General features: G+C 48.9%; 2 protein-coding genes across 2 annotated transcripts in view; one reads left to right on the top strand and one right to left on the bottom strand.

Annotated features, from left to right (window-relative positions):
* Positions 1-1,321, top strand: part of CNTRL (centriolin) — a 28,884-nt gene extending 27,563 nt beyond the window's left edge. Inside the window, exon 45 of the mRNA XM_064676648.1 lies at positions 22-1,321. The gene's annotated coding sequence lies outside the window, so the exon portion shown is untranslated. The remainder of the gene's footprint in view (positions 1-21) is intronic.
* RAB14 (RAB14, member RAS oncogene family) lies at positions 234-14,575 on the bottom strand. The gene is made up of 8 exons (XM_064676652.1): positions 14,367-14,575; positions 7,696-7,754; positions 6,704-6,757; positions 5,128-5,305; positions 4,125-4,191; positions 3,210-3,297; positions 2,874-2,904; positions 234-2,139 (listed from the first exon to the last, which is right to left on the bottom strand). Exons 2-8 carry the CDS (start codon positions 7,745-7,747, stop codon positions 1,962-1,964), a joined length of 648 nt encoding a protein of 215 aa, XP_064532722.1. The 5' UTR covers positions 7,748-7,754; positions 14,367-14,575; the 3' UTR covers positions 234-1,961.
* Positions 14,576-14,734: the final 159 nt, after the last annotated feature.

Genomic DNA, 14,734 nt, shown 5'->3' with positions numbered 1-14,734 from the left:
GTTCTATGCAGCATCACCCAGCAACTCCCAGCTCACTGGGAACAAACAAACACCAGAGCCCTGCTGGCCCTGTCTGTTCCCCCTAAAGAACAGCTCTGGAAGAGGGGGACAAACTCCCCCTGCAAACTGTGGGTTGCACCATCAGGTCCAGAGTGGAGGCTGAGCACAAAACCCAGCACTAGAAGGATCTCAGCCCTCAGAGGTCCCCCAGCAAATGACACACAGCACTGAGGTTTATCTAGATACAGGTACTTTATTTACAAATATTTAGATTAATAGCATTGTTACATCAAATGAGGAGTACAGCAGTCCAACCAGATCCTTTCTGTGACAGAAACAATCAGACCTACTGAACTGACTCCGGGAGTACAGGTATTGCACCTCAACAAGCTGTAGTCATTACAACACTGACTTCACACCAGCAGCAGGTCGTGGTCCCTGGGCAGGCCCTGGTGCAGCCTCGGGGGAAGCAGGATGCAGGAGCTGGAGATCTCGGACATACCCATCTACTGAGGGACAGGAGGTAAAAAAGGACTAACCAGACACAACAGAGGGACAGCGCACAAGTTACCCAAACCCACTGTCTGCACATTCCAGTTTTGGCTTTTATTTAACAAGGACTGTACAATACTCTGGTGCCACTGGTTACTTACAAGTCTGAACATTGTGGAGTTTTAGTGTCTAGAGCGGGATTTTAAGGCTACTTTGTATTTGAAACGCTGCAGTGAGCCTGAGGTGGGACATTAAGCACTTACCCTTCCATTTTTAAACCATGTGATGTTTTCCAAGCAAAGCTGCACTTGGAGCCACAGTAAAACCCCCCCTTAGTGCAGCAACACCCCCCCGTGCAGGGTCACCACGTGACACCCCTCACACACAGGAAGGATGTACTCCAAGGCTGGATGCAAACCCTTAAAAAAACCCCTCACACAGGACTGGTAAAAAATACAACAGCAGTTAAAATCCCTGGAGAGCACATGTTGTTCCAAGTGTCCAGTTCAGCCTCTGCCCATTCCCAAAGGTACAGGTACAAAAGCAGGGGGTGTGCGAGAGCCCCGGCCACGGATGGAGCCCGAGAAAGGGCAACGAGCAGCAGAGGGGAGAGAACCCCCAGTGCAGAGATGAGACAGATCCCACTAGTGTCAGTGTCTGTGTCCCCAGCACCACAGCCCTGGGGACACCGGGAATGCTGCCTGGGAGCTGGGCTGTGCTGCCAGGGCAGGTGGGCACAGAGAGCTCAGACTGTACAAACGGGGTTTCTTACACACTGTTCTAATGCCAGGCATCGGATTCTTCAATAAAATCATATACACAGGATGTATTTAACTGTTAGCTCAGTTCCTTCAAATTTTATACATATTTACGTTCTGTTAACAAATGGAAAGGAGAGAAGTGGCAAAAAAAAGGACATAAAGCTATTGAGCACAAGAATGAACAGGTCACTTCCCGGCGCCACCCCGACCCCCAACACATCCCACAGGGAATTCTTCCAACAAAGCACATCGTTACAGAGCCCCTCGCTACCATCGAAGTCATTTCACAGCAAAAACTCATCCTTTACTATGGACAGCTCCAACAGTTAGAGGTGGGGGAGAAAGGCCAAAGAACCATAAAATTAAACCATACAAGACAAAAGCCCTGCGAAAGTGTAAAATCAGGAGTCCAGCATCAGTGCTCAGTTTAAATTATGTATCGGTGACACTATCACAAGGACAATCAAGGAAAAAAAAAACTTCTAGATTTACCATGCAGGAGAGGTTTTATTACTCTACTTGCCTTTGATAACCTGATTACATCTAAAGTTGTTTAGCAGTTTAGTACTGTGTTAAACTTGTCTCAGAGTTTTAATTAAACCCAGTAAGATGTACAGAAGACGGGGCAGCGGCCAAAAGCGGCGCTCCCGAGAGCAGAGGTGTGGGGTCAGAGGAGCCCTGGAGGGTCAGAGGAGCCCTGGAGGGTCACTAGCAGCCACAGCCTTCCCTCTGGGGCTGGGGTTCGCTCGTTAGCCGCCCGCCCTGCGGGGCCGATGGTTTGTGCTGTACGCCCGACTCGGCCGCGTTCAGGTCCAGGCTCCCGTCTTGGATGTTCTGGTAGATCTTCTTGGCAGCCTCCAGGAACGCGTCCTCCACGTTCTCCCCGCTGCAAGAGAGCGGCAGAGTTATGGGGCTGCCCCTCAGCACGGCAGGGACACCGTGCTGGGATCCCACTGCTGCTCCCCCAGGCCCAGCTCCAACCCCACCCATGGGACAGCCCCGGCAGCAGGTCCCTCCTGGCCACTGCACCCAGCAGGGGCAGCAGCAATGAGAGAATGAACCACTGAGCAGCAAAAATAAACCAAGGCCTCGAGCCACGGGCACAGGACAGCTCTGACAGAGGCCCAAAGACAAGGGAGCCACCCCAGAGCAGAAGTTCCCCTCTGCCAGGTGCCAGTGGGAGCCCCAGTTCCTGGTGTCCCTGAGACTTGCTCCCCCAGGGACACAGCCAGCCCCAGGCACAGCAACTGCTCAGGGACTGAAGGGACCAGAACAAACTCTACAGCCTGAAAAACCTGAGGGAAGGAATGTCTGGCTGGGAAACACTGACCCACGTGCACACATTCCACACTCAGACAAGGCCTTATACCCCAGTTGGTCCATTTGGATTCAACCAGTGTTTTCCTGAAATGTAGCCAGAGCTCTAATTCCCCAGTTAACTTCAAGTCAGAGCTGCTGAACACACCTCACCCTCCAAGGGAGCTCAGAAATGTTTGTCTGCTCTCTTATGCACTTGTACCCCCCTCCCATACCCAGCTCCATGGCTGTTCTTGGTCAGGACCAACATATTCCTCTTAAACAGATGGATCTGCACCATTACTGCAGGTAAAAGCCACTTACGTTTTTGCACTTGCTTCGAGGAACAATAAACCTGTTCAGAAACAGAGGTTTAACAGTCAATGCACAACACACCAAACAGCCCCAAGTCAGACACATTCAGACACACGTGACCTTCAGTTACATGCAAGACACTATTTTAGTACTAAACATTACTGACACAAACTGATTTCTAGAACTAAGACAGCGAGCACCAGGCCAGCCTGCCTCGGGCACAGCAGTTTGTACATACAATTCCATGACTTTGGAAGAGTAAGCTCGCAGCTATCAGTGCTCAGGAGGCACTTTAACAGCACTATCTCATAGGAAATGTACCAGCCCAAGAGAAAAAAAACACACCATTTTCTTCAGCAAATTGTTTGGCTTCTTCATATGTAACATCCCTCTGTGCTTCCAGGTCTGCTTTGTTTCCTATGAGGATTATCACCTGGTTTGGGAGAGACAGAGTTAGTCTGGGAAAAAGCTCGTGAGCCTTTTCACTGCCGTCCTCGTTAGTGGTAAGACTGAAAAACCAGAAGAAAATATGCAGAGCAGACTATCTGCAGAGGCCATGCTCCTCCAGGAGAGCTCTGCTCTAGCATTCCCCACTCTGGGAAGGCAGGAACAGCATCTCCAGCCTTCCAAAGCTTTAGGCTGTTCTCAGGAGACCAGGTCCTAAAAAGCAGTGGTGCTACTCTTTGTTCATGAGCTGGACCCTGAGCCACTTCTTGTGTTTGTTTAATCATCTGCTAATCCAGACAGAATCTTTAGAGGTTTCTTTTGTCACAGCAGAGTCTTCTCATCAGTTTGGTGCTAAAGTATTTTAGAGGTATTCAGGGAAAGGCTGAAGGACAAGAGTTGTGTGGTATAGTCAGAGAGACACAGAAGAAGAACCTTCAACCTTCCTCCCCATCCCTCTGGAAGCCCTGGTCAGCTTTTGCTGAAGATCCAATTCACATTCCAACCTCAGACAAGAGAGCATTCACCTCGTTACTACCACAGAGCAAGAAGAGGAACAGAAGTTAGAGCTGGTCCAACTTCACCACAGTTTATCTCCAACTGCTTCAAGCAGCCCTGAAAGGTGAGTGGCACAGCAAGACTTTTAGAAGGAGCCCCTTTTGCTGCAGCTGCAGTCAGGGAAGCAAGGGAAGCACTGCAAGTGGGGACACGAGGAGTGGAGAGAACACAGGCAGCGCCTGCAGAGCCACTGCAGGTGCTTGGGGCTGAGCCTTCCCCCTCAAATGCTGCTTTCCAGCTATATAAAGTCCAACTTACAGTATTTGGATTGGTGAGGTTCCTTGCATCTGTCAGCCAGCTGCTTAAGTGATTATATGTACTTCTTCTGCAAAGAACCAAGTGAGCACAGTTTTAGCCTGGGTATTTTATAAAATATTCAAGTGCCTGTAGCACAGTCAGCATCCACCAAGCAAACATCCACCATCCCTGCTCTTCCCCCCACCTCCAGACACACAAAGCAGCAGTTTGGGCTCAGACCACAATTTCAAGTCAACTTTAACCCCCTGGGGCAGCTCTTACAACACGTGTGGAAAGCCAGAGCAATTCCCTTTTCTGCACACAGACAACCTTGGTGTTGTTCTGCACAGAACACATTAAAGGCTTTCCTGTCAGTCATTCTCACAGAACACTGAGCAGCACAAGAGCACTTTGGTAACAAACTGCAGATGATGTTTTACTCAAGACTTACACAAACAGGAAATGCACCTCCACGTGCAGGAAGAAACAAGAGGTGCTTGACAAGTATGGAGAACAGCCCCAGAGGGAGAGGTGTGAAACAGAGGTACTTCATGGTGCATCTGCTGAATTACTGCTTCAGCAGCACCTTCAGCTCTCCCCTCTCCTGGGCAGTGCCAGCCTGGGAAGGCCCAGGGCAGCAGGGCTGTGCTCCCTCCACACACCATCCCAGCACTGCGGCAGTGCCCGGGGCTGTGCCCACGCTGGGAACACTCTGCCAGGTGAGAGCAGTGCCCAGGGCCTCCCAGGAGACACAAATCCACGTGCTGAGGAGCAGCTTCTAAGGACAAAGCCAGTTCTTTAAAAAAGCTCCAAGCCAGGCAGCCACGGCCTGAAATGGGGAGATCCTCAGGCCTGTCAGCAGCGACAGTTCCCAAGGAAAGCAGCCCCACAATTCCTCAGGTATTTATACAAATTGTGGAACTGTCCCACTACAGGACACTGATCATCCAGACACAAGCCAAGGGCACAGACAAGACAGGACACACGAGGCTGTGACAAGCACACCCAGAGCTCCTGCCCTTACCTGGTGATGTCGTAGACCATGAGAGCTCCTGCTGCTCCTCTGTAGTAGCTTCGTGTGACAGCCCTGAATCTCTCTTGTCCTGCTGTATCCCAAATCTGTAGTTTAATTTTTTGGCCACTAACTTCAATTATTCTTGTGCCAAATTCAACACCAATTGTGTGGGGACAGTCTGCCATAACTGCCATGAGAAATAAGAGCAAAGATCAGATCTCTCCAGGACAAGGTTTCCTGGCTGCAAAGATGTGACTACCACCAGTTTGCAGTTATCTTTACTAGATCTGCAGTCTCTAAGAAAGCATTTTACAGTTCCCAAACCGTATCACTTAAACAGAAATAAAATGCTGTATTTCCTGAGCTGCAGTTAGTTTTAAAAAGTTATAAAATTCCTTGCCTTCTCTGCTGCTGTTTGGCCATACATATCAGAAGGTATCAAGTCAGCTGATTGCCAGTCTATCCTTGCAGAAACTATTTCAATGCAGTGGGAAAAGATAACTTTTAGGGAATTACCAAGAAAGATACAGTTCAAAAGTCTGTAACATCTTCAAAAACAAGTATCTGGGTTGTTTCAGACAGGGCAACCACACGACTGTGCACAGGAAATGCCACTTTCATAAGGAGCTCTAAACACAACAAATCAAACCCCAGAAGGCATCTTTCTACTTCTGATAAACTCAGGTTAATAAGCCCATCTTTAGGAAAGATCAAGAAAATACAAGAAAGGTGAGGAGCTCCTCCAGCTCCCTGCAGTTAGTGACAGTCACAGCAGAGGGGTTTGGTGCTGACAGACCAAGAACAAGACACATCCTCACTGAGAATCTGATAACAGGTAAAACAGCATTGAAATAATTGGTTGATATTGCATTTTAATCAAAAATAACAGTCAGAAAACCCTATTTCTACTAAAAAACAAGTATTTTAAACTGCAGCTCCTACCCACTTGTTACCACACCTTGAGTAGCACATGGTGAGCTCAGACTGACTTTGTGCTGATAAATACCTGCAGAATTACTCAGGGAGTGAGGTAACAACTGCTGCAAACCACAAAGCAACACACTTTAGGAGCTAATTCTTAATTAAGGCTGATACCATATATAAAAGAATGTTTGAGACAGACTGCAGTAAGCCTGAAACACCATCACCCAGGGCAGGCCAAGTGTCCTGACTCACAGAGCTGCAGGCAATGGCAGTGCTGCTCAAGGCTGCAAACAAGAAAAATTAATCCTTTTTTCTTTTTGAACTCCTGAACAGCCCTAAAAACTCCAGGTGCTTGTGAGCAACCTACACCACTACTGAAACCATAACATTTCAGACAAGAGATTTCGCTTTGTTCCGTGTCAAAATTCCCCAGCAAAAGCTGTAAAAACAGATCTTGTTCTTCCCACTCCTCACAGGCAGGACTTTTACCATTGCTACATCAACATTTTGTCTCTACATCTGCAGAAGTCAAAGCAAAAAACCTGACCCAGTACAGTCCAGACAGATTCACACCCCAAATGGAGCTCACGCACGATGGAAGCAAACAGGCAGGAAAGAGGGGTGGAGAGACAGGAAAAATGCTGGGAACTGAAATACTCACACTTCTTTTCTGTGAATTGATGAAGCAAACAGGACTTTCCTACACCCATGTCCCCTGTTACAGAAAGAAGAGTTAAATCATTGTTGGAACAAGCACGTTTTCTTCATCCCACACAACAAATGGTGCAGACAGGCAGCCACTCCTTTCCCAGGAGCTACAGCCCTTAAATTTGTCACTTCTGCCCCAGAGCCTTGGGTACAGGTACAGGGCTGCAAGCAACTCCAAAAATACCTGAATTTGTATTACTGGCTTTACAACTGTATTTCACAAGGTTATAAAAATACTGACAAGAAATCACTTCCACTGATGCACTTGCACAATGCCAAGAGTGAGGCACAGCAAGATGTTTTAACAAGTAATTTTTCCAGAGGCTGAGGCTTCACAGCAGCCTCACAAACCTGTACAGTAACACTGCAGATCACTTACACCTACACAGGGTCATTAGCAATTAAACAATTAACAGTAAGACCAGTTCTTCCAGGATAGTAATGAATGTAATCAAGTCCCTGACTCCAAACAGCCAAGGAAGCTGCAGCTAAAGCAACATTTGAACACAAAAATTGTGTTCTCTGCATGAGGTTTATAAGCCTCATGCAATGGTTTCCAATCAGCATTTGTGCCTTCAACAGAAATTCTGAAACCTTTGAGATTAATGATGCAAAGTGCTCGAGCAAACCTGAACCAACACAACATCCCAGTTGTGCTGACTCCCAGTCACTTCTTCCCCATTTTCCCATCCAAACCAGTTTGTAAGAGGAACTCAGCAACTGAGGGAACTCAGCACAGGCACTGGGCCTTGCCTCCCCCCCACAGCTCCAGTTCTGAGGCACACAAAGGCATTTTTCCCTTTATGTTGTCACTGCTGCTGAAGCTTCAGAGCAAGTGTGGTGACCTGGGGGGACTGAGGTGGGACAGGCACCCCCTGAAAGCAGCAGTGGCACAGCCCCAGGTTCCTCCCCCACCCACCCAGGGCTGTGCCCAGGGGTACTCACCAATAATGATGTACTTAAAGATGTAGGAATAGTTGTAAGGTGCAGTTGCCATTGTGGCACTAAAACAGAAAAACAGAACACGTCAGAACTGGGACCTGGTCACCAAACTCAACCCCATTCATCCAGTTTAGTTCATATCAGCAACTCCCCCCAGCTACCCTTTCACTCCCAGTTCAAATTTGTGCAGCTCCCCAGAGTCACTGACTTAGTGCCACAGACACCCAGCAAAGCTCCCACATCTTTTGCTCTGAACTCTAAGCAGAAAAATGCTCTGATGCTTATTCAATTTTATCCAGAAAGGCTTAAAGCTGTTGGAAAGCTCAGTCCCTCCTTGCTCTCACAGCCCTTGGCAGAGCAGCACTCACCCCCCAAACAGCTGATGTATGAACTCAAAATAAAATCTGACTCCAGCACGAAAATCTGAAGAGGTTTTACAAAACCAGCAAGTTGGAACTATTACATCACACTTTGGAGACTTGCAACAGCAACAAAGGAAACAGTGCAGCTTGCAGCAAACAGCTGAGGATTACTGAGAAGGCTGGAGTAGCCCTGGGTTGCTCTTGGCCACGCTGGAAAGCGGAGCAGCCACAAATCAGATGGTCAGGAAGTTGGTCTCCAGGGCTGTGGCTTTGTCAGCAGGGCAGTGCTACAGCAGCAGTTGCTCTTTTTTAAAGGCAGCAAGATTAGGTTGGGGTAAGTCATTCTAATATTCCACAGTTTTCCTATGCTTTCCTAAGTGTACAGGGAATTAAAACTTCAGCTGTGTAAATCTGCAAGGAGTAAAGGCTGACTTACCAACTACTACATCAGTCACCAAGATCCTACATCTGTACTGGCAGGTAACATAAGGGATGAGAAATGCCTGCTTTTGCCACAGGCTTAAAGTTAAACTCCACTGTGACCAGCTAAGCAAGTGGAAGGTTTCTGGCAGGAATTCCCCATTTCCCTCCCTGCTCCTGCAGGCAGGCAGCCAGCCATCAGGAACACAGGGCTCTCTTTGCAGGAACACTGAGCCTAGAGAGATTTTCATTCAGTCATGTGTCATTCACATGGCAAATGAAACCAGGACTGGAAGGAAATAAAAACATGGGAAAGCTGTCGGGCCTGGGACCCTCTGAAAAGCAAAGTACTGTTTCTTGAACCACAATTAATCCCTCCCAGTGAACTGCAGTCATAGGGAAGGGGAACATTCCCAGCACACACCAACAGCCTCCACAGTGCAGAGATTGAAGGCAAACATGCTTATCTCCACAACTCCAGCAGCAGTTAAGAAGGGTTTACTGAGTGCCAGGCTCTGCTCTGCACCTCCTTTCCTCCTGCCTGGCTCAGGACAGGGGAACACTCAAGGCCTTCCATCCCAGCAGTGTGCAAAGCACCCACAGAAATCCCACACACGCTGTTCTAGCAAACCAAGTGTGTTCCAAGATCCTAAACTAAAGACAGTTTGGGACAGTAATTCACCAAGCAGGCCAGTAGCTTCTCTGCCTTATTGCCTGCAAGACTCCAAAGTTACATTTTCTTCCAATACATGCACTGACTATTTTCAATACCAGCAAACAAAGACAAGTAACAGCCCCATATGGAATTCCAAATTAACTTGTCACTGTGGAAACATCCAGTACTTCAAGTTTCCTGAACATCCTCACATATGATGGTTTCTTTTCTTCTCCAGCACATCCCAGTGCAGGAACATTCTAACTGGGCATCTTCTGCCCCAGTGCACGAGTTCTGACAGGACACTTCACCTGCACCTGAGACCTGATTCCCAGGGCAGGAGTGTCTTGGGACTTATGCTGGTAAAACACCCAACCAAACCAAGCAGCACCAAGACAGGGAACCAACCACTCTAAAATCTGTCCTGGAGAAGCCTGGGTGGCCTCTCCTCCTTCCCAACACCAGGAATGCCCAGGGGATGCATCCTGCTATCCCAGCCTGTAAGCAGCACCACTGGAAGGTGAGCAGGACCCTCCTTTAAAGGATGGACAAGCTGGGAGCTCTGTGCAGGTTGGATCACACACTGACCTGAAGTGAGCCTTTATCTCTGTTTATTTACCAGACTGGGTTTGCTTGCTCAGATATGTCCACCTTCATTATATCCTTTAAGTAAACAAGTCTAACTGTGCTATTTCAATACAAAAGAAACTGCCACAGCTTTCCAACATGTGCCTCAAAACCACTTCAAAGGGACAGAAAACCAAATTCTGTGCTTGGCAACAAGTTCTGTTAAGAAATGGGTGGGAAAAGGACTGAATTCAAGCCACATCTCATTGCTAGAACTCCACCCTCATGGTTACAGTGACATCAGGCTCTACCAGAGGTGGAGGTACCACACACCCTTTGTACCCAGCACACAGCCCCATGGCTTCAAAAAACATTTGAACAGCAACATCATAAAGGAATTCACTCATAGGAGGAGGCTGGACCTCCTCTCAAGACCCAGAGTTGCTGCAGAGGTCACTGTGTTTGGCACACATCTGTACTGAAAGCTGCAGAAATAGGGATACTAAGGTTAATCAGAATTTCTGGAGTTAAACTGAAAAATAAAGCAACACTTGGGTATTGGGATTACATTTATTCCAAGGGTCACATAACAAAAAAAGATTCTGAAATACTCCAAATCATTACTAAAGGTCAGGAATCTTTTCTGGGAAACAGATGACTTCTTTTAGAAAAAATGAAATAAAACCCAAAGCAATACTAAAACGGCCAAATAACAAACTTCTAAACACTCAAATTCCAGTAAGGATTAGCAGGAATTCAAACTGTACTCAGACCTTGGAATAAAAGTGATATTCCAGAAGGACTCTGTGCTGAAGGGGAAAAATAAATGCAACAAACTGAACAGAGAAGCTCTGGGGAGAATTGAGCCTTGGAGAACTGACACCTCAGCACTTACTGCAGCTGGAAGGAGGAAGTCCAGACAAGGACAGGGCACACCAGGAGTCAGTAAACACTGAAATATCAGCTACATGTCAGCAAGGGGCTCATAGCTGTTAAAATCAGCACCCATCTGTAGAAACTGGAGCTCCACCTCCACTTCCCAGCCCTCTCCCTGTTCCAGACACGTGAATCTTAATAATCCCAATATGAGGGGTTGGGGCTTTCCTCTGGGAGGGCAAGAACTGCACATAAATATCCCCAGCTCAGCCCCAGCACTGCTGACATCAAAGCTACCCAGCCATGACTTTACTGTTACCAGAAAGCAGAAGTTCAGTCTGGGAGCTTGGCCTACCTGCCATCCCTGTTCCAGGAAAGGCTGCCAGCTCAGGACAAGCTCTGGCTCCCCTCTCAGAGGCAGCACTTCCCAGGAGTTCAGAGCATTAGTCCAGGATGGCCACCAGCCAGAGGCTCATGGCTCACTGTGCACAGATTTCTGTCATTTCAAAGCCTGCACAATTAATTTCCATATTCCAGTTAAGCCTGGGAATCTCACAGTGAGCAGTGGCACCATCATCCATTTCCAGACATCAACTTCTCCCTTAGAGGCATTTTTTAATAGAAATTTAAAGATGACCTTAATGAGATGCCAGTACATCTCCATTTCCTCCTCTAATCAACAAGCACTCCACAGGTATTTAGAGATCTCACTCAAGCCTTATTCCAAGCATCAGCACATCTGATCCCCTCAGATAAGGCAGTTCCAGGCACACTGCCCTGATTCTGTATCACAGCACCACAACTGTAAATATCAGAGTCACACCAGCCTTTGTGGGACCTGGGCAGTTCCTTCCAGCTCAGCTCCAGGACATCCAGTCTGAACTCCAGCCTGGATATCATTTGCATAGAGAAATGTCATATTTTTCTGCTCAGCAAGCAGCAGGTGTGTTATGAGGAGAGAGCAGAACCTGCAATGCACAGGTTTTATCACACACTGCGTGTGGGTAATGCCATCAGCTGATGGATGGTCAATCCACAGGGATCACCCCTGTGGAAACAACATCCCCTTCAAACTCAGGACTGTCCTTTGTTACAGGTTTCCCACAAAACCACACCAGTGCAGCCAGGGAACCACTGGGTAGTTACTCTGAAGCCAGAGGGATTTTGTATTCCATCAGCCACCCAGGTGTTCTTCCCATCATTCTTCAAGGATGTGCAACAGGAAAGGATCTCCCAGTTGAAGCTGCAGATTTCCTTGGATGTTACTTAGCGAGAACACTGAGATGGATGAGGGGAGGGGTTGTGGAGAGGTAGAATTATATCAATTCCAAACTGCACTTTTCCCCTGAGGAAGACTTTTGCCAAGCACACAAAACGTGGTCCAAGTGGTACCTTCCTTCAGGAATAGTCTGTCACTGCCTCAGTTGTGGCCTTCTGTAAAATCCCAGCAGGCTGGGAGGTGATAACAGTCCTGTTATCAATTCATTCCCCCAGGTCTCTTGTCCACAGCAAGCCAGGAGGTCTGTTCCAATGAAATTCCACTGTGGTTCTCTGACTTCCACACCCCAAGGACACTCAGGGCTCCTGACCCACACCAACATCTCGGCCCTCTTGAAGGTGCTGCCCCACAGCTCCCCTGCTGCTTTACTTCTGCAAGCCTGGCTTTACAAAGCCCTGCTGAGCCTGATCCCTGAGGACTCTCTGAGCCTGCTGCAGCCTCCCCACCTGTCTGACAACATCACTTGTTGCTGGCCAGCTCCTTCCTCACCCCTCAGCTCTTCCAGAGTCATCCTCTTCAGCTTTCCCCTCTTGGATTTCATCAAGGCATCCCATGAGCACAAGGCAGTGAATTTGGCTGAGCTGATCTGGGAGCAGAGAGCAGCCCAGCAGGTCTCTGTGCTCTGCTGTCCAAGATCCCTCTGCATTTCCTTATTATCCCCATGTCCAGTTCCTCTTTCTCTGGATGCTCCCGTGCCCTGCCTGCTCTGGGGCTCAGCCTCCCCAGCTCCAGCCCTGCAGGGCCCTTTCCAAGCTGTTCTTGGAAAAATGTATTTAATATATTCATGTAAAACACCTTAACCCAGCCTGGGGCCCAAGAAGGATTTCTAAGGCTTCACAGGCCTTCACTTCTCCTTCTACATGAGAATTTTGGCTTTACTTTAAGCCATACATCACACTGCCTTCACTCTCTGATCTCCCCACCAGCTCTCCACTGCTTCCCACACTGTGCTGCTTTATCCTTCTCATGGTTTCACATCCTGCTCCATCAAGTTACTCCATTTTGCTTCCTAAACTTCCTGCTTTTCTGTGTGCACACCTCATTTCTCCCTGACCACACCCAGATCATGGCACACCAGCCCTCACCAGCACTTTCTCCCATGTCCATCCTCTCAGCCATCCCTTATCCTCTGGGATATCCCCACTGATCTCATTTTCCTCTTCCTACACAACAGTCAGTTCACAGCAGGAGAACCAAGGTCCAGAGGTATCAGGGAAGTTTGGGACAGTTTATACAGACACCAGCAGAGTTTTGTTGTCATCCCAACAACCCTCTGGACTCATCATCTTGGAAAACACAAGTCACAGACATTTCAGAATAAAATGAACTAAGATCTACCTCGTGCTTCAAGAAGACACAGCAAAATGAGAACCAACCACAAGCAGGTTCCATTAGATGCACAAGAGTGAGCAAGCCATTTTAAAATATTATTTACATTTTAAATCCCAGTACCTCCAGTAGAACAGGTTTGTTTCCAAGCTGCTGTCCTTCACAATAACTCCTCTTTTTTTTTTTTGTTATTCGTAAAATGGAAAAGGAAAATAGGAACTTCTTCCTTCCACTCAGATTTACAATTTTGCAAATCCTAAGAGCCCCTGAATCCAAACCACGACAGGAATCAATCCCAAGGCCAAAGCATTCCACAGGATAACACCTGGCTATTGAAAAAGTTGTGTGATTTGGGGTTTGAAGTGGTTTAGGACACAGTGAACCTGAGTGAATCTTGTCCACAAAGGGGTTCTGTAAACTTTGAATATGTCAAACACAGAGCCTGTTTCAGAGCCATAGAAAGCAAAGGCCACACCAAACAACCTCCAGAGCCAGACCCCAGTGCAGACACCTCCCTTTGCCTGGCCTCAGTGCAAGGACCATTCAGTAAAACTTCAGTTCAAGACAAAGCTCCCCACAGTTACAGAAACTCCATGTGGGAACACACAACCAGGTGAAAGAGCAGAATTTCTCTCTTCTATTTAGCCCCAACAAGCTTTGACAAAAGAAAACAAGAGTACGAATCTAGTGCACTTTCATTGCTTTCTCGAATGGGAAGTGGCTTTTCCCTCAGCCCTCAAAGTCATCTTTTTGTCAAAGTTCATGACAGCGCAGGTCAACACAACAATCAAAAGTCCAGATAACGCTGCACGTCGACCACACAGAGTATAATATACACCTACACACCCTGCGGGCGACTGCAACAGCTAGTAAGGGACGCATATATATAAATACACATAAATATATGGCGTGTGCAGGCGGATTTGGGGGTGGCGTTACCGGGGGGGCGGCGGTGCCACACGGACGGAGCGGCCTAGTCCTGCCCGGCCGCCCCTTCCCCTCCTGAGGCCCCGGGGCCGCTCGGCTCCTTGCAGGCCCACCGTTCCTCGACTCAGGGCGGCCCCGGGAAGTTTTCACCTCCCTGCGGGACCCGCCCGGCCCAACGGAACCCAGCGGAGCCCATCGCGGGGCCTGGTGCCTCAGGCCCGGCTGGGCGGCCGCCCGCCCCTCCCCGGGCGCGCCGTACCTGTGCTCGGGGCTCGGGGAGCTGTGCAGCGCGGTGCCCGTTCCCCGCGGCGGGGCGGTGTGTGTGTCTCCGTGTGTACGTGTGTGTGTGTCTCCGGTCGGGGGCCTCGCTCCGCGCTGGCTCCGCTTCCCCTCAGACGCGGCTCCGCTGCGCCCCCATCACCCCGCAGCCAAGATGGCGGCGCCGCTCGCACGGGGTTTCCCCTCCCACCCTCGACGGGCACAAAGAGTGGGCGCGAGGGCGCCGCGCCGCGGCCAATCAGAGCGGCCGTTGCCCCTCGCGGGGCGGGGCCGGAGGCGGGGGCCGAGGTGGGGCGTGAGGGGCGGGCGGTGCGCGCGCCTCAAGCGTGGCCCCGCCCCTCGCGCCCC

The sequence above is a fragment of the Pseudopipra pipra genome, chromosome 20, assembly GCF_036250125.1.
Source record: "Pseudopipra pipra isolate bDixPip1 chromosome 20, bDixPip1.hap1, whole genome shotgun sequence".
NCBI classification, from domain to species: Eukaryota; Metazoa; Chordata; class Aves; order Passeriformes; family Pipridae; genus Pseudopipra; species Pseudopipra pipra.
This window is presented reverse-complemented; position numbering and strand designations above follow the sequence as displayed.

What these genes read in the sequence shown, in the direction of transcription:
- RAB14 (XM_064676652.1), bottom strand. Translation starts at nt 7,747, where the DNA reads ATGGCAACTGCACCTTACAACTATTCCTACATCTTTAAGTACATCATT. An exon ending in ACCTCACCAATCCAAATACT is followed by an intron (nt 3,298 to 4,124) that starts GTAAGTTGGACT and finishes CTCCCAAACCAG; the next exon opens with GTGATAATCCTCATAGGAAA. An exon ending in CTCGAAGCAAGTGCAAAAAC is followed by an intron (nt 2,140 to 2,873) that starts GTAAGTGGCTTT and finishes GCTCTCTTGCAG; the next exon opens with CGGGGAGAACGTGGAGGACG.